The 20,203-nt window shown below is 38.0% G+C and overlaps 1 protein-coding gene across 1 annotated transcript in view; it reads left to right on the forward strand.

Moving 5' to 3' along the window:
* TANC2 (tetratricopeptide repeat, ankyrin repeat and coiled-coil containing 2) overlaps positions 1–20,203 on the forward strand; it is a 372,574-nt gene that overhangs the window by 116,115 nt on the left and 236,256 nt on the right. The window contains exon 4 of the mRNA XM_080825462.1: positions 18,579–18,761. Coding sequence (XP_080681588.1) covers positions 18,579–18,761 — 183 coding nt within the window. The remainder of the gene's footprint in view (positions 1–18,578; positions 18,762–20,203) is intronic.

The following is a 20,203-nucleotide window of genomic DNA, read 5'->3' on the forward strand; positions in this document are numbered from 1 at the left end:
GGTGGTTCAGTGGGTTAAGCCTCTGCCTTTGGCTCAGGTCAGATCTCAGGGCCCTGGGATCAAGCCCTGCATTGGGCTCCCTGCTAAGCAAAGAACCTGCTTCCCCCTTTCTCTCTGCCTGCCTCTGTCTACTTGTGATCTTTCTCTCAATAAACAAAATCTTAAAAAAAAAAAGTCACTGTCATACCCAAGGTCATCTAGTTTTTCTCCTGTGTTACCTTCTAGGAGTTTTGTAGTTTTACATGCTACCTTTAGGTGTATAATCCATTTTGAGTTAATTTTTTGTGAAGGGTGTAACGTCTGTGTCTAGATTCATTTTTTTGAATGTGGAGGTCTAGTTTTCCCAGCACCCTTTGTTGAAAAGACTTTTCTCCAGTGTATTGCCTTTGCTCCTTTGTCAAAGAGCAGTTGACGTAGTTTTGAGGGTCTATTTCTGGGCTCTCCATTTTCTTTCTTTCTTTCTTTTTTTTTTTTTTAAAGATTTTATTTATTTATTTGTCAGAGAGAGAGAGAGAGAGCGCGCGCGCGCGCACCCACACAAGCAGGCAGGGTGGCAGGCGCACAACGAGGCAGAGTGGAAGGCAGAGGCCGAGAGAGAAGCAGGCTCCCCATTAAGCAAGGAGCCTGAAGCAGGACTAGATCCCAGGACCCTGGGATCATGACCTGAGCCGAAGGCTGCGACTTAACCCACTGAGCCACCCAGGCATCCCTGGACTCTCCATTTTCTTATATCGATCTATTTGCCTGTTCTTTCACCACTATGACACTGCCTTAATTACTGTGGCTTTGCAGTAAGTTTTGAAGTTCAGTAATGTCTGTTCCCTGACTTTATCCTTCTTCAAATATTGAGTTGACTTTTTGGGTCTTTCGCCTCTGCATATAAACTTTAGGATCAGTTTGTCAATATTAACAAAATAATTTCCTGGGATTTGATTGGCATTGCTTTGAATCTATCTGATAGATCAAATTGGGGAAAACTGACATTTTGACAATATTAATTCTTTCTATCCATGAACATGAAATATTTTTCCATCTATTTAAAATTCCTTTTATCAGAGTTTTGTAGTTTTCCTCATATAGTTCTTATACATATTTTGTTAGAATCATGTCTAAGTATTACATTTTTAAATCTTTTAAAATTCTTTTAAAATTTTAAAAATTCTTTTAAAATTCCTTTTATCAGAGTTTTGTAGTTTTCCTCATATAGTTCTTATACATATTTTTTTAAAATTCCTTTTATCAGAGTTTTGTAGTTTTCCTCATATAGTTCTTATACATATTTTTTTAAAATTCCTTTTATCAGAGTTTTGTAGTTTTCCTCATATAGTTCTTATACATATTTTGTTAGAATCATGTCTAAGTATTACATTTTTTAAATTCACAGTTTGGTAATCCTGACATCCCTGCCATATCTGTTTCTGGTTTGACACATATTCTTTCTTTTCAAATTGTATTTTTTGCCTTTTAGTATGGCGTGTAAGTTTCTGCTGAAAGGTAGATATGGCGTTCATGGTAAAATGAGCTGTGCTAAGTAGTAATGTAACGGTAAAGTGGGACGGGGAAGTGCTCTGTAGTCCTATAAGGAAGCTGGAAGTGAGCTCTCTGCATTCTTTCAAGGGGTTAAGTTGCATTCAGTGGGAGAGTAAAGGTGGAATATGTTTATTCCATCTTTCCTGGAACAGGAACCTAATCATGTTTTTCAAAGATATAACCTTACTGATACTTATAAAACACTCATAGGACTTGTTTCTTTGTATTAATTCTCTTATGTAGAACAAAGGAAAATTTGGGGTTGAAGGCTCTCCCACATGGTGTATATTCATAGATTTCTTTCCAGTGTGAGTTCTCATGTCTGTAAAGGCAAGAGGGATCATTGAAACCTTTCCCACGTTTTATATATATGTATAAAGCTTCTCTTCAGCGTGCGTGCTCACATTTTTCCCGTGGGATGAGTGACGTCTAAAAACTTTTTCACAATTATTGCATTCATAGACTTTCTTCCCAGGATGTACTTGCATATGTTTGGTAAGTTTAAGGTTTGCATAGAAGGCTTTTCTGAATTTATCACAGTCATGGTGTTTCTCCTTTGTGTATTCACATAGACCTGTGAGCTTACTTTTCCTACTGAAGGCTTTTTCTCAGTCATTTGTGGTTGTAGAATTTCTCCCCATTGTGGATGCCCTGGTAAGAAGTAAAATGAGTGATCCTGCTAAAGGCTTTCTTTTAGTCTTTTTGTTCATAGTTTCTGCCCAGTATGTATTCTCTTGTGTACCGCAAGACCAGACATTAATAAAGTTTGTCTCCAGTGTGCAATCTCATGTATATTTTGGAGATGACTATAGACCAGATGCTTGTCTGCTCTGAAATTATTTGAAGAACCCTTCATTTTAATTCTCCTATTTCTTTGAAGAAAATAATGGTTATTTAAGGCTTTTTTAGAATTCTTATATTCGTGATTTGTTTCTCTTAATGATTCCTCCTGTAAAATAAGATTAGTGCTCCTTCTGAAGGCTTTTCCACATAGATTACATTCATAGAGTTTATCTCATTAAGGTTGCCTTCTATTTGCATCTCATTTATGCAGACACTGTAGTGAAAAGCTGAAAGCATTCCTTCCCTCTCTGATATCTGCTATCACTGCTTTTCTTCATCTGTGTCTGGAGATCCTAGCCAGTGCAGTAAAGCCTCTGTATGGAGAGATGTTCTTTCTGTACTAAGATCAGGATGGTAAGAAGAAACACTGAAAAGAGACCTTAGGACAGAGCATCCAGGCAGATGGAAGGGTCAGAGCTGGGCCCCCACAGAATACTGGGAGCCTGAGTCAGCAATGCCACCCGTCTCTACCCAAGGGTAACTCCAGTACCCAGGTCTCAATCAGGCCAAAGGACAGGAGCAATAAACAAGCCAAACATTTCTACTATTATAATGCTTTCATTCTAGAGGAGTGAGACATGAAAGAACCAGGGAATTTCAGGTCATGATAAGTGCTATCAAGAAAAAATAGGAGGACACCTGGGTGGCTCAGTTGGTTAAGCCACTGCCTTTGATTCAGGTCATGATCCCAGGGTCCTGGGACTGAGTCCTGCATTGGGCTCCTTGTTCAGCAAGGCTTCTCTCTCCGCCACTCTCTCTGCCACTCTGCCTGCTTGTGCGCTCTCGTGTGCGCGCACGCTCGCTTTCTCTTTCTCTTTCTCTGAGAAATAAATAAATAAAATATTAAAAAATATGACTGAATCTCCTTTAAAAAAAAAAAGAAAAGAAAATAGGATTGTGTGTTAGAGAATGAGAAGTGGGTTGGGGCGCCTGGCTGGCTCAGTCGTTAAGCATCCCTGCTTGTATTCCCTCTCTTGGGGGTCTCTCTCTATCAAATAAATAAATAAAATCTTTAAAAAAAAATGAGAAGTGGGGAAAAGAGTGAATGGTAACTTTAGGTTAATCCTGGTAGCATTAGGCATTAGGTTAATCCTGGTCAGCATTTTGTTTTTGAATTTTAGCCATTTCACTAGATATACAGTGACATCTCCTAATTTGCATTTCCCAAATGATTAGTGATGTTTTTTCACGTGTTTATCAGACATCCATATCTCTTATTTAATGAAATGTCAGTTCAGATCTTCTGCCAACTTTTTAAATTGGAGTAGTATCTTGTTCCTGAGTTAAGAGTTCTACTTATATTCTAAATACCAGTCCTTTACATGTATGTGTTTTGCAAATGTATTCTTTCAGTTGATACTGTTTTTTTCATTTTGTAACAGTGTCTTTTTGAAGAGTAAATTTTTAAAATATATAAATATTTATGAATCCCAAAACTTACCAGTTTTTCTTGAATAGCTCATCTTTTTGGGGTTCATTATAATAAATCTTTGCCTGACACAAGTTCATCCAGATTTTCTCCTATGTTTTCTTCTAGAAGTTTTATAGTTTTAGGTTTTGCATTAAGGTCTATGATCCATTTCAGCATGATTTTTGTATGTGGTAAAGATTTAGGTAAAGGTTTGTTTTTTGTGTATGGATATCCAGTTGTTCCAAAGCTATTTGTTGAGAAGATTATCCTTTGAACGTTAGGTTGTCCATATACTTTTGTCAAAAATTACTTGACCAGGGTGCCTGCATGGCGCAGTCAATCACCCAACTCTTGATTTGGGCTCAGGTTGTGATCTCAGGGTTGTGAGATTGAGGCCTGTGTTGGGCTCTATGCCCAGTGCCGAGCTGGAATTCGCTCTCTCTCCCTCTACTCTTCTCTCCTTCCCTCTTTCTTTCTTTAAAAAAAAAAAAAGAAGAAAAGAAAAAAAATTAGTTGACTGTATTTGTGTGAGTCTTTTTCTGAACTCTGTAGTCTGTTCCATTGATTTCATGTCCATTCTTTTGCCAGTACCACATACTGTCTGGATTACTGTAACTTTACAGTTAGTCTTGAAATTAGGTCCTGTGAGACTTCAAAGTTTGCTTTTCCTTGCTGAAAATTGTTTTGTCTGTGTTTTTGAAATTTTTACATATAAAGTTTAAAATCAGAGGTGCATGGCTGGCTCAGTTAGTAGAGCATGAGACTCTTGATCTTGGACTTATTTCAAAAAAATAAAATCGGCTTGTTGATTTTTACCAAAATACTGCCTGCTAGATTTTCACTGGAATTGCTTCAAATCTATAGATCACTTTGAGAATAGGCGTCATAATGATAGGCATCTTCAGATCCATGAACACATTCTATCTCTCCATTTTGATTTTTTATATTTTTCATCAGTGTTTTACAGTTCTTAGCATACAAATATTGTACTATTGTATTTATTTTGTCAGATTTATTCCTGATTAATTTTGTTGTTTCTAATGATGCTATTTTGATGGTGTGCTTTAAAAAATTTTTATTTTCCAAGTATTATTGCTAGTATGTACAAAGACACTTGACTTTTGTACTTTGACTCTTGAACCTTTGAATTTACCTAACCCACTTATTTTATTCTAGTAGCTTTTTTTTTTTTTAAAGATTTTATTTATTTATTTGACAGAGGTCACAAGTAGTCAGAGTGGCAGGCAAAGAGAGAGAGGGGGAAGCAAGCTCCCTGCTGAGCAGAGAGCCCGATGCGGGGCTTGATTCCAGGACCCTGGGATCATGACCTGAACCGAAGGCAGAGGCTTAACCCACTGAGCCACCCAGGTGCCCCTCTAGTAGCTTCTTTGTAGATTCTTGAGAGTTTTCTACAGAGGCAGTCACGGTGTCTGATTACATGATCCTGTATGAGTTATTATACTTCTCAATGCCTGTTGCCTGCCTCATATATGGATCTGTTGCAAGAATATTGCCAAATTACAAAGTGATATAAGCCATGAGTTAAAAGGATGTTCAGAGTAATTTAGGCGAGCACCCTTTGTTTTTGAAATATGTAAAAGTCCTTTGACTTTAGGGGCTATTTTTTTTACTAGGCTTTTTAAAAATAAACTTTTATTAAAGTGTAATATATAAACTGAAAAATTCACGAATCATATGTGTAGTTCAGTGAAGTATCATGCAGGAGGTTTTGATTTGTAAGTTTTATTTGTGTTTAGTCATGTAATATGAAAAGTTAGAAGGCCATTCTAGAATAAGTATTGCCTTTGACTAAGGGATTTATTAACTTGAGCTTCAATATCTAATAATCATCTATATTAGACTTAGTGATGACCAAAATTTTTATTGAATTATAATTACTCCTAACACTTCTTTTTTTAAAACTAATTTATTTATTTTAATAAACATATAATGTATTTTTATCCCCAGGCATACAGGTCTGTGAATCGCCAGGTTTACACATTTCACAGCACTCATCATAGCACATACCCTCCCCAATGTCCATATCCCCACCACCCTCTCCCGTCCCCCCTTCCCCCAGCAACCCTCAGTCTGTTTTTTGAGATTGAGTCTTATGGTTTGTCTCCCTCCCAATCCCATCTTCTTTCATTTTTTCTTTTCCTACCTCCCCCAACTCCCCCACATTGCATCTCTGCTTCCTCATATCAGGGAGATCATATGATAGTTGTCTTTCTCCGATTGACTTATTTCACTAAGCATAATACCCTCTAGTTCCATCCCTGTCGTCGCAAATGGCAAGATTTCGTTTCTTTTGATGGCTGCATAGTATTCCATTGTGTATATATACCACATCTTCTTTATCCATTCATCTGTTGATGGACATCTAGGTTCTTTCCATAGTTTGGCTGTTGTGGACATTGCTGCTATAAACATTCGGGTGCATGTGCCCCTTCGGAGCACCACGTTTGTATCTTTAGGATATATACCCAGTAGTGCAATCACTGGGTCATAGGGTAGCTCTATTTTCAGTTTTTTGAGGAACCTCCACACTGTTTTCCAGAGTGGTTGCACCAGCTTGCATTCCCACCAACAGTGTAGGAGGGTTCCCCTCTCTCCACATCCTCGTCAGCATCTGTCATTTCTTGACTTGTTAATTATAGCCATTCTGACTGGTGTGAGGTGGTATCTCATTGTGGTTTTGATTTGTATTTCCCTGATGCCGAGTGAGGTGGAGCATTTTTTCATGTGTCTGTTGGCCATCTAGATGTCTTCTTTGCAGAAATGTCTGTTCATGTCCTCAGCCTATTTCTTGATTGGATTATTTGTTCTTCGGGTGTTGAGTTTGCTAAGTTCTTTATAGATTTTAGACACTAGCCCTTTATCTGATATGTCGTTTGCAAATATCTTCTCTCATTCTGTCAGTTGTCTTTTGGTTTTGTTAACTGTTTCCTTTGTTGTGCAAAAGCTTTTGATCTTGATGAAATCCCAATAGTTCATTTTTGCCCTTGCTTCTGTTGCCTTTGGTGATGTTCCTAGGAAGAAGTTGCTGCAGTCGAGGTCAAAGAGATTGCAGCCTGCGTTCTCCTCAAGGATTTTGATGGATTCCTTTCTTACATTGAGGTCCTTCATCCATTTTGAGTCTATTTTCGTGTGTGGTGTAAGGAAATAGTCCAATTTCATTTTTCTGCATGTGGCCGTCCAATTTTCCCAGCACCATTTGTTGAAGAGGCTGTCTTTTTTCCATTGGACATTCCTTCCTGCTTTGTCGAAGATTAGTTGACCATAGAGTTGAGGGTCTATTTCTGGGCTCTCTGTTCTGTTCCATTGATCTATATGTCTGTTTTTGTGCCAGTACCATACTGTCTTGATGATGACAGCTTTGTAATAGAGCTTGAAGTCTGGAATTGTGATGCCACCGACTTTGGCTTTCTTTTTCAATATTCCTTTGGCTATTCGATGTCTTTTCTGGTTCCATATAAATTTTAGGATTATATGTTCTATTTCTTTGAAAAAAATGGATGGGATTTTGATAGGGATTGCATTAAATGTGTAGATTGCTTTAGGTAGAATAGACATTTTCACAATATTTGTTCTTCCAATCCAGGAGCATGGAACATATTTCCATTTCTTTGTGTCTTCCTCAGTTTCTTTCATGAGTACTTTATAGTTTTCTGAGTATAGATTCTTTGCCTCTTTGGTTAGGTTTATTCTAGGTATCTTATGGTTTAGGGTGCAATTGTAAATGGGACTGACTCCTCAATTTCTTCTTATTGTTAGTGTAAAGAAATGCAACTGATTTGTGTGCATTGACTTTATATCCTGATACTTTACTGAATTACTGTACAAGTTCTAGCAGTTTTGGAGTGGAGCCTTTTGGGTTTTCCACATATAGTATCATATCATCTGCAAAGAGTGATAGTTTGACTTCTTCTTTGCCAATTTGGATGCCTTTAATTTCTTTTTGTTGTCTGATTGATTTCTGCTCTGATCTTTATGATTTCTCTTCTCCTGCTGGGTTTAGGCTTTCTTTGTTGTTCTCTCTCCAGCTCCTTTAGGTGTAGGGTTAGGTTGTGTATTTGAGACCTTTCTTGTTTCTTGAGAAAGGCTTGTACCGCTATATATTTTCCTCTCAGGACTGCCTTTGTTGTGTCCCACAGATTTTGAACCGTTGTGTTTTCATTATCATTTTTTTCCATGAATTTTTTCAATTCTTCTTTAATTTCCTGGTTGACCCATTCATTCTTTAGAAGGATGCTGTTTAGTCTCCATGTATTTGCGTTCTTTCCAAATTTCCTCTTGAGATTGAGTTCTAGCTTCAGAGCATTGTGGTCTGAAAATATGCAGGGAATGATCCCAATCTTTTGATACCGGTTGAGACCTGATTTATGACCCAGGATGTGGTCTATTCTGGAGAATGTTCCATGTGCACTAGAGAAGAATGTATATTCTGTTGCTTTGGGATGGAATGTTCTGAATATATCTGTGATGTCCACCTGGTCCAGTGTGTCATTCAAGGCCTTTATTTCCTTGTTGATCTTTTGCTTGGATGATCTCTCCATTTCAGTGAGGGAAGTGTTAAAGTCCCCTACTATTATTGTATTAATGTCGATGTATTTCTTTGATTTTGTTATTAATTGGTTTATATAGTTGGCTGCTCCCATGTTAGGGGCATAGATATTTAAGATTGTTAGGTCTTCTTGTTGGACAGACCCTTTGAGTATGATATAGTGTCCTTCCTCATCTCTTATTATAGTCTTTGGCTTAAAATCTAATTGATCTGATATATAAGGATTGCCACCCCAGCTTTCTTCTGATGTCCATTAGCATGGTACATTGTTTTCCACCCCCTCACTTTAAATCTGGAGGTGTCTTCGGGTCTAAAAGGAGTTTCTTGTAGGCAGCATATTGATGGGTTTTGTTTTTTTATCCATTCTGATACCCTGTGTCTTTTGGTTGGGGCATTTAGCCCATTAACATTCAGGGTAACTATTGAGAGATATGAATTTAGTGACATTGTATTGCCTGTAAGGTGACTGTTACTGTATATTGTCTCTGTTTCTTTCTGATCTTCTACTTTTAGGGTCTCTCTTTGCTTAGAGGACCCCTTTCAATATTTCCTGTAGAGCTGGTTTGGTGTTTGCAAATTCTTTCAGCTTTTGTTTGTCCTGGAAGCTCTTTATCTCTCCTTCTATTTTCAATGATAGCCTAGCTGGATATAGTATTCTTGGCTGCATGTTTTTCTCGTTTAGTGCTCTGAATATATCATGCCAGTTCTTTCTGGCCTGCCAGGTCTCTGTGGATAGGTCTGCTGTCAATCTAATGTTTTTACCCTTGTATGTTACAGACTTCTTTTCCCGGGCTGCTTTCAGGATTTTCTCTTTGTCGCTAAGACTTGTAAATTTTACTATCAGGTGACGAGGTGTGGATCTATTTTTATTGATTTTGAGGGGCGTTCTTAGCATCTCCTGGATTTTGATGTTTGTTCCCTTTGCCATATTAGGGAAATTCTCTCCAATAATTGTCTCCAATATACTTTCTGCTCCCCTCTCTCTTCTTCTTCTGGAATCCCAATTATTCTAATGTTGTGTCGTCTTATGGTGTCGCTTATCTCTCGAATTCTCTCCTCGTAGTCCAGTATTTGTTTGTCTCTCTTTTGCTCAGCTTCTTTATTCTCTGTCATTTGGTCTTCTATGTCACTAATTCTTTCTTCTGCCTCATTTATCCTAGCAGTAAGAGCTTCCATTTTTGATTGCACCTCATTAATAGCTTTTTTGATTTCAACTTGGTTAGATTTTAGTTCTTTTATTTCTCCAGAAAGGGCTTTTATCTCTCCGGAGAGGGTTTCTCTAATATCTTCTATGCCTTTTTCGAGCCCGGCTAGAACCTTGAGAATCATCATTCTGAACTCTAGATCTGTCATATTACCAATGTCCATGTTGATTGGGTCCCCAGCATTCGGTACTGCCTCTTGTTCTTTTTTTTTGTGGTGAGTTTTTCCGCCTTGTCTTTTTGTCCAGATAAGATTTGCTTTCTCCTCCTATTGAATTTCGCTGTTCTTGGTGAGTGAAGTTGGTCTTGGCTGGGTTTCTTGTTGATCTTCTGGGGGAGGGGCCTGTTGTAGTGATTCTCAAGTGTCTTTGCCCCAGGCGGAATTGCACCGCCCTTACCAGGGGCCGGGCTAAGTAATGTGCTCGGGTTTGCTTTCGGGAGCTTTTGTTCCCTGAGCCCTTTCCGTAGAGTTCTGGAGGACGGCAGTGAAGATGGTGGCCTCCCAGTCTCCGGCTCTGGGCCGAGAGCTCAGGGTCCCGCTCCTCAGTGCGCCCTCAGAGAAAAGCGCCCAACCACCCCTGCCTCTCTGGCCTCCAGTTGCGCCTGGAGGAAAGCGCTCAGTTGCTCACTTGGAGAAAAGCGCCCGGTCGTTTCCTTCTCCGTGGCCTCCAGCTGCGCTCCGAGCCCACCCAGCCTGCGACCGGCTCAAGGTAACCCTGAGCTGAGAGCTCACTCCTCGGCTTTGTTGCTGTGGCCGGCTTCCCCGCTCTAATACCTGCGAGCTCTGCAATGCTCAGACACCCCCGGTCCTTCTGTGACCGCCGGGACCTGGGGTTACGCTGACCCCGCGTGGGCTTCCCCCCCGGTTTAGCCTTCGGAGCGATGTCCCTCCGTGGAGCAGACTTTTAAAAGTCCCGATTTTGTGCTCCGTTGCTCCGCCGCTTGCCGGGAGCCGTCCCCTCCCCCCGCGGTCTGTCTTCCTGTCGCTTTGGATTCACTTCTCCGCAGGTCCTACCTTTCAGAAAGTGATCGATTTTCTGTTTCTAGACTTGTTGCTCTTCTTCTCTTCGATTTCCCGTTGGATTTGTAGGTGTTCGCAATGGCTAGATAAGCTATCTAGCTGATCTCCTGCTATGCGATGTCGTCTCAGCCTGCTACTTCTCCGCCATCTTGACTCCTCCTCCACTCCTAATACTTCTTTAGTGTCCATCTACTTGATGTCCTGTGCTTTCTTAGTTCAGCTTTTGAATATTTAATCACCAGGTGTCCAACATAACAATTTTTTAAGCAGGTTATTTTATTCTGCCATAATTTTTATCACATTATTACAGTAACTTTTATTTGGTTGATTGAAGCAGGAAAAGTGGTAGGGGAAAAAAAGATGGAAGATGAAGATGAGTAATTTGGAATACCAGTAAATATCATCCTACATGCTTGGTAAATTGGATTCCCAGTTTCACTTCCTCTCTGTTATAAGATTAATTATTCCTTCATCCCTTTGTAGTCTCTTTCCCCCCTTATACTGCCCTGTTTCTTTCTGTAGCAGAGCTTCTGTAAATGTCAAAAGAGTCTGTAGTTTAGGCTTTGTGAGCTCTATGGTCTCTCTTGCAACTACTCGATTATGTCATTATGGCACATAGGCAATATGCATATAAATGTGTGTTGTGATCCAGTAAAACTTACTTACAAAAATAGGTGGAGGCCAGATTTTACCAGCAACCATTGTATGCTGGGCCTTGCTCTAGAGCTAGCACTTTGCACCCCTGGAAAAATGTTATTTATTATCTTTCACTAGAATATGGGTGCTTAATAAATATGCTGAACATATGAGGAATGAATAAGGAGCATTGCTTAAACATTGAAAAAAATTAATCATCCATTCTTTTTGCTATGCAACTTTGCTACATGTAGTTCCCACTGAAACAGGCCAAGTGGAATGTCAGTGAACAGAGGTCTTAAATATGCTCCACTGGTTTGACTTGGCCTTCTACACGCTTGTGATCTACCTTGAGAGGAACAGCCCCACATATTCACTACCTCTTCAGTGATTAGGCCCAGTATTGCAAACCCACTGGAGTAGTTCTGAACCTGATAGCTCAGCCTAGCTCAGCCGACCCACAGTGAGATCCACAGTCTCATGAGTCTGAAGACTCATGAGAAAAGTAAATGTTATAGACTACTGAGATTTTGAGGTTGCTAGTTATCCAAGAAAAACTGGCTAATGTAGCCGAATTCTGTTAATGCTTACCAGAACTTTACTTGAAACATATTTTTAGTTTTTTCCTCTTTAGCTACAATGAGTTCAAGCACAATTTATAGGACAAAGAATATGAAGGAAAATATTTTTAAGTAGAAAAGTGAACTAGGACATCCAGACCGGACTAATTGCAGTATTATTCCTTAAGGAGTATTATTAGATTCTAAAATTATCAGCCAGGTTCTCATACTGGAACATTTCAAGTGAGGAGGAATGCTTCACTAAATCAAATGCATTCTTCTAGATACATTGCTTTTAAAAAATATAATGCTGATTTTTCTCAACAAAAGGATTCCTTAGTTAGGGAATTACATAAATAGCATGTCTCTGTGTGTGTAAACATAAAATATTTTAATTCCATATAATTCAGTCTCAAGTCTATTCATGAATGCCCAAAGATTAGAAATCTATTATGAGAGAAAGAGAGACTTGAAAAATATGTCTAGGAGATACTATATCCATCTGATCATTGTTCCAGAGAGAGAAAAAAGAATAGTTGGAAGAGAAGAGTTAGTCAACGTAGTAGAAGAAAGGACCCAGAGACTAATGAGAAGAAAAAAGTTAAGTCAAATCTTGGTAAAATTTTTAAGCTCCAAGGATAAGGAATAAATTCTATATTTCTGCCAACAGAATCTTGGAGGAAAATAATAGTGATCTGGACTATGGTAATGGTAGGAAAAATGGAGAGAGTATAGCTGATTTGAAATCTGTTTATACTAATAATCTGTAGAACTTCTAATGCATTTGTTGCAAAGGGATGTGTCAGGAAGAAATTAACAACAATTTACTAGGTTTCTCAGGTTGAATAAATATGTGAGTAGGTGGTAAGTATCTACATAAAATTTTTTTATTGAGGTAAAATTCACTGTTTAAAAATGTACAATTCAGTGGCTTTTAACGCATTTATAATGTTTTGCAAACATTACTGCATTCATTACTCCAAAAGGAAATTCTGTACTTCATAAGCAGTCACTCTTCATTCCTTCCTCTCTGTAGTCCATAGTCTACTTTTTCTCTAGATTTGCCTATTCTGAACATTTCATATAAATGGGATCTTACAACATGTGACCTTTTGTGGTTTTTTTTTTTTCACTTAAACGTAATGTTTTCAAGGTTTATCAATATTATAGCATGATTCAGGCTAGCTTCTTTTTATTGCTAAAGAATATTCGATTATATAAATATGCCACATTTTGTTTATCCATTCACCAGTTCATGACTTTTAGTTATTTCCACTTTTGAATATTGTGACTAATGCTGCTGTGAACATTCACGTTCAGGTTTTTGCTTGAAAACTTGTTTTCATTGCTTTTGGGTGTATACACAGAAGTGGGATGGCTGGGTTATTCTGTGTTTAACTTTTTGAGGAACAGCACACTGTTTTACACAGCAGTCATACCATCTTATATTCCTACCAGCAATGTATTAAGGTTCTAACTAACTTCTCTACATCCTCAACAACACTTTTTTGTTGTCTGTTTTTGTTTTGTTTTGTTTTAATCGCTATCCTACTGGGTATAAAGTGATATCTCACTGTGACTGATTTACATTCCATAATGATTAATGATGCCGAATACCTTTTCATGTGCTTTTTGTCCATTTGTATCTCTTCGTCAGAGAGATGTCTATTCAGATCTTTTGCCTGTTTTTAAGTTGCATTGTCAAGCTGTAAAAGTTGTAGAAGTTCTTTATATAGTCTGGATTCTAGACTCTTTTTAGATACATGATTTGCACATATTTTCTGCCATTCTAGATGTTGTCTTTTCACACTTTTTTTTTTTTTTGGAGAGAGCGCATGCATGTGCATGAGGTGGGGAGTGGAAGGTGGCAGCAGAGGAGGGGCAGAGGAAGCAGACTCCCCGCTGAGCAGGGAGCCCAAGGACCCAGGGCTTGATTCCAGAACACTGAGACCATAACCTGAGCAGAGGGCAGACGCTTAACTAACTGAGCCACCCAGGCACCCCCATTCACACTCTTGTTATAGTGTCTTTTGATGCATAAACCTTTTGCCTTCCAGTTTACTAATTATCTCTTCATCTCTGTCTAATCTGTTTTTCAATTCATCTGTTGAGTTTTTATTTTTATAATTTTAATTCTTAGCTAGAATTCTAAAGTTTTATTTTCTCCAAATATTTAAGCATACCACTACACCCCCCTTTTTTTTTACATGCAACATGACACAGACTTTTTTTTTTTAAAGATTCACTTATTTATTTGAGAGAGGGCACAAGAGAAATAAAGCGAGTGGGGGTTGGGCAGAGGGAGAGAACTTTCAAGCACACTCCCCACTGAGCAGGAGGCCAACATGGGCCTGATCTCTTAAGACCCATGAGATCATGATCTGACCCAAAACCAGGAGTAGAACGTTCAACCAACTGAGCCATCCAGGCTCTCCTACACAGACTTGATACAGCATTTAGTCAGTATTTCTCAGTGGAAACTCTCAGCACTTTGACCCAGTAATACTATATGTATTATCTATAGAAATACTATGGAAAGAGCTGTGTAAGTGGCCCTTAATTAGAGACTGGTTATGTTATAATGCATGATACATCACAGTAGTTTTTGGTGGTTATTTTTTTAAGATTTTACTTATTCATTTGAGATAGATACAGAGAGAGAGAGAGAGCATGAGCAGAGGGAGAGGCAAAGGGAGAGGGAGAAGCAGACTCCCCAATGAGCAGGGAGTCTGACATGGGGCTCAATCCCAGAAACCGGAGATCATGACCTGAGCTCAAGGCAGATGCTTAACCATCTCGGCTCCCCATGGTAGGTTTTTTAAATGAGTTAGAATTGCATATGATGAAATTACAACTATAACACAATTGGGAACCTAAGTGAGACACTTGCTTTAATTTTTTAAAAAATATTTTATTTACTTATTTGTCAGAGAGAGAGAGAGAGCGAGCGTGTGAGCGAGCATGCACTAGTGGGGAGGAGGGGCAGAGAGAGGGGGAGAAGCAGAGTCCCCACTGAGCAGGGAGCCTGATGTCGGACTCGATCCCAGGACCCTGGGATCATGACCTGAGTTGAAGGTGGTGGCTTAACCAACTGAGCCACCGAGGCATCCCCACTTGCTTTAATTTTACTTCTCAGTGTAAACCACATTACCATCATTTCATGTAAGACCATGTGCTTGTTTTTTTAAATTTTCCACTCTTTTACCCCAGGTTTATTGAGTTATGATTGAGAAATACAAATTGCATATATTTAAGGTATATAACATGTTATTTTGATAAATGTATACATTGTGAAATGATTACCACCATCACACTAATTAAATATCTATTACTGCACAAAATTATCCTTCCTGTGCATGTGTGAGAACACTTGAGATCTACACACTTAGGAAATTTCAAGTATGCAGTGTGTTATTATTATCACCACTAGTCATCATGCTGTACATTAGATCTCCAGAATTTACTTAACTTATTACTGAACAACATCTCTCTTTTCCCCTCATCTCCTTAGTCTGGGTAGTCACCATTCACCTCTCTTTACTATGAGTTTGGCTTTATTTTTTAGATTACACATATAAATGAGATTATGCAGTATTTGTCTTTCTGTGTCTGGCTTATTTGGCTTAGCATAATATTTTCTAGATTCATCCATGTTGTTATAAGCGGCAGGATTTCCTTCTCTTTTATGGATGAGTAATATTCATTTGTGTGTGTGTGTGTGTGTGTGTGTGTGTGTGTGTGTAAAAATCACATTTTCTTCATCTGTCATTTGACAGACACTGAGGTTGTTCCAGATTGTGGCTACTATGAATAATAATCCCTCTTTAGAATGATAGTTTTATTTCCTTTTAGTATATACTCAGAAGTAGAACTGCTTGGTCATGTGGTAGTTCTATTTTTAATTTTTTGAGGATCTTCCATGTTGTTTTACATAATGGTTGTACCAATTTACATTGCCACCAACAGTGTACAAGGGATCCCTTTTCTCCACATCAGTGCCAACACTTGTTATCTTTTGACTTGACTTTTTGACTTTTTGATAATAGCTGTCTTAACAGGTGTGAAGTGGTATCTTATAGTGGTTTTGATTTGCATTTTTCTGATGGTTAGTGATATTGAACACCTTTTTATGTACCTGTTGGCTATTTGTGTGTCTGCTTTGGAAAAAATGTTTATTCTCGTCTTTTGCCCATTTTATAATTAGGTTGTTTGTTTTTTTGCTATTGAGTATGAGTTTCTTTTTTGTTTTTTTTTAAAGATTTTATTTTTATTTATTTGACAGAGAGAGAGAGATCACAAGTAGGCAGAGAGGCAGGCGGCGGGAGGGAGGGGGAAGCAGGCTCCCTGCTGAGCAGAGAGCCCGATGTGGAGCTTGATCCCAGGACTCATGGGATCCATGATCCCAGGACTCATGGGATCCATGATCCCAGGATCATGACCTGAACCAAAGGCAGAGGCTTTAACCCACTGAGCCACCCAGGTGCCCCGAGTATGAGTTTCTTACGTATTTTGGATATTAACCCTAACGATGTGTGGTTTGCAAATATTTTCTCTGGTTCCATAGGTTGCTTTTTCATTTTGTTGGTTGTTTACTTTGCTGTGCAGAAACTTTTCATTTGATGTAGTCTCACCTGCTTACTTTTGCTTTTGTTGCCTGTGCTTTTGGTATCAAATCTAAAAAACCATTGCCAAGACCAATTTCAAGGAGTCTTTCTCCTGTGTTTTTGTCTAAGAGTTTTATGGCATCAGGTCTTATGTTTGTCTTTAACCCATTTTTCAGTTGATTTTTGTATATAGTATAAGATAAGGATCCAATTTCATTCTTTTCACGTGGCTTTTCAGTTTTCGCAGCGCCGTTTATTCAAAAGACTCTCATTTCACCGTTGTATATCCTTGGTGCCCTTGTCAAAGATTAGTTGACCATATACGTGTGAGTTTATTTGTAGGCTTTCTATTCTGTTCTTTTGGTCTATGTTCCTTTGGTCTTCTGCTCTGTTTTTATGCTACCACCAATTGTTTTGATTACTATAGCTTTGTAATATACTTTGAAATTAGGAAGTATGATGGCTCCCACTTTGTTTTTCTCTCTCTTAGAATTGCTGTAGTTACTTAGCGTCTTTTGTGATTTCATGTAAATTTTAGAATTGCTTTTTTCTACTTCTATAAAAAATGCTATTGGAAACTTAATAGGGGTTCCACTGAACCTATAGATGACTTTGGGTTATATGGATATTTTATTTTATTTTATTTTTTTTAAAGGTTTTATTTATTCATTTGACAGAGATCACAAGCTGGCAGAGAAGCAGGCAGAGAGAGAGAGGAGGAAACAGGTTCCCTGCTGAGCAGAGAGCCTGACATGGGGCTCGATCCCAGGACTCTGGGATCATGACCCGAGCTGAAGGCAGAGGCTTTAACCCACTGAGCCACCCAGGCGCCCCTATGTGGATATTTTAACAGTACTAATTCTTCTGGTCCATGAACTTGGGATATCTTTCCACTTATTCTTCAGTTTCTTTCATCAGTGTCTTACAGTTTTCAGTGTGTGGATCTTTCACATCCTTGGTTAAATTTATTTCAAATTATTTTAATCTTTCAGATGTTAATTAAATATACTACTTTAAATTCTGTGCCTCATTGCTCCATAATCTCTATCCCTGGTGAGACTATCTCTTTTGAATGGTCTTTCTGATTTACTTTTTTCATATTGTTTTACCTCTTTGTGTTTGTTAATTAAGGGCCAGATACTGTGTATGAAAAATTATAGCAGTAATTTGAGACCTATGACAATGTTGTCTCCCTCTAAGAAGATTTGTGTTAGTTTTTGGCAGGCATTAGCAATCCAAGATTGCCTTAATTTAATTTTGTGGTAGACATTTCGAGCTGAGCTTTTCTTCCTGTAAAAGGCCAGACTAGCTTTGGTTCATACTTACTCCTAGAGTGTAGCCCTTTAGGCTTCCAAACAAAAGTGTTGGAATTTTACCAGCTTTCCTTTCTGTCTATGGGTTTTCTCTGCATTTCAATATTTGCCCTTCCAGCTCTTTAAAACTGTCAATAACTTCTTAGCGTCTCAGATGCCACTAAGTAAAAAGTAGCCACAAATACCAGACTTCAGTCCCCCCAACCCGGCTTTTTTTTCTTTTTGTAATCTTTCATCATGCTATTAACTCTTCAGTGCCCGGGAAGATTTTAAAATATATGTATAGTTCTAGTTTTTCTTAGGGAAAAGTTGGTCTGAAGTATATACTCTGCCATTATTAGAAGTAGAAGTCAACAGAATATAGGTAGAAATACATAATTTTTTAAAAATATCAAAGCGGATTCAAAAATCACCATATAATAATGTCAGTCTTACCTACTTGTATTTGCACATACTTTCTTGAAGAAAAGAGTGAGAAATAGAGTTGCATTGGTCCTACTAGCAATTATACATATTAGATTATCAAGCAGGTGAATATCTTCTTTTATGGTTTTTATCAGGGGGAAAAAACCAAGACCAGTGCTCAAATTGTAACACAGCGTTGTACCATAATTATTTCTTTATGGGACTGTATCATTCATGGGGCAGTGAGCCCTTATAAGGAGGAGCCTTGTTTTATCCATGTTTTATTTCCTAGTGCTAAACCTGGTGTTAAGTGTCCATTTAGTAAGTATAGAAATGAATTTGGGTGTTGAAAATAACCTTATTTGGCTTTTCACTGTGAAAATCAACATGGGTATATGGTGTTCTGAATTACCTTAAAAGGTAGATCTTAGAGAAGAAAATCTTTTCTTATCAGCTCTTTTGTTCCATCCTTTCCTGTCCTAACAGGTGGCATCTCCACAGAAAGCGACTGTGCTTTTGAGCCAGACTACGCCGTTCCGCCACTTCCAGTGAGTGAAGGTATGCAGCACATTCGGATTATGGAGGGCATGTCTCGCTCTCTTCCATCCTCCCCCTTACTCACACATCAGTCTATCAGTGTTCGGCTCCAACCTGTGAAGAAGTTAACTGGTAAGGACTTTACCTAAATTTAGTATGTTTAACAGGAAACCTAACAGTATAGCACTTGAGGTCATAACAGATATATTTATGTGCATCTTTAGGGTTTTCCTTTTTGGCCTTCCTAATGTCACAGACATTGGAAAGTGAAACTCCTACTGATTTTAATTTAGGGAATTAGAATAGTATGCAGTTTGACAGATTGATGTATTTATTTTCTAAGTGATCCATCTGTTGTGGACATATTTTTCTGGGCTTTCAGGAAACTTCTGGTTTTGCCAGAATACACTGTTGTTCTGATTTCATTTATCAGCTTGTTTCATTTATCAGCTTGTTTGTGTCAGATTAACAGATGGAGATGTTGTAATTTTAGGATAGTAAGAGCTTCATAGTTCAGCAAAGGTACATCAGTCATGTTTTGTTTTTAATCCTAATCTGTATATTTCACATCTATTTCTAAAAGCTGATTTAGATATTTTTCTTCTCCTATTGTACATTCTTTCAGCTTCTTAGGGTATTAACTATAATTAATAAGTTGTGGATTGTACTGACTTTTTAATATGATCTCACAGTATATATTACCCATTCAGTTCCAGTGATTAGGTGTGAAACTGTGTCTTAATTACTGAATGAACTTTTGTCTTTTTAAACTTTCTCAGAGAAGAAATTTTAATAGGTTGAATGATACTTACATGTGAAAATATGTAAGCCTAGGTCAGTTTCTTAGGTTTCTTTTAACATTATCAATATATATCTGGTATCATTAAGTTGACTGGTATTGGTGGGTTATGAGTGATTGGGGCAAGAAATTAAGTCATTCCCAAAGGATACATTAACTACTTCCTGTATGTCTGGCACTGAGCTAGGCCATGGGGAGGTTTGATTATCATATGACAGTTCAAAAGAAAACAGGAGGAGAGAAAGGAAAATGGAATTTTTAGACTCTTCCATCTGTTTTGAATAAAAATTTTACAATGTGTATAATTTTCATGAAAATAATAGTATTTCTTTATTCTTTAGTTCCACAAGGCATAAATCATGCCTCTTACATTGTTTTTAGACTTCTTCATATAACTGAGTCAAAGTCTACTTTTGATTCATGGGTCATTAAATAAAAATCAGTAAAATAGCCTAGTAACATTTTACTGAAATATTTATTCCCTCTGATATCTAAAAATAGGATAAATTCTATGTGTTTGAACTTAATAAAATTTCTTTGCTTAGAAATCTCCCCTTTTTCTTATAGTTTAAGACATTACTATTACTGAGATACAATCAACCAAATATAAGATGGCTACCAAGTGATGTTTGTCATTTACCACACATTGGAAGAGTTAGCAAGAAAAGTTGTTTCCTTGCAGAAATGAAACTGGATTGCCTGAGGTCCCTATCCCATCTGCCTATCCCAGTTTAAGCTTTCCTATCCCATCTGCCTATCCCAGTTTAAATAAGGA

This window comes from Martes martes, assembly GCF_963455335.1.
Source record: "Martes martes genome assembly, chromosome: 16".
Lineage (NCBI taxonomy): Eukaryota > Metazoa > Chordata > Mammalia > Carnivora > Mustelidae > Martes > Martes martes.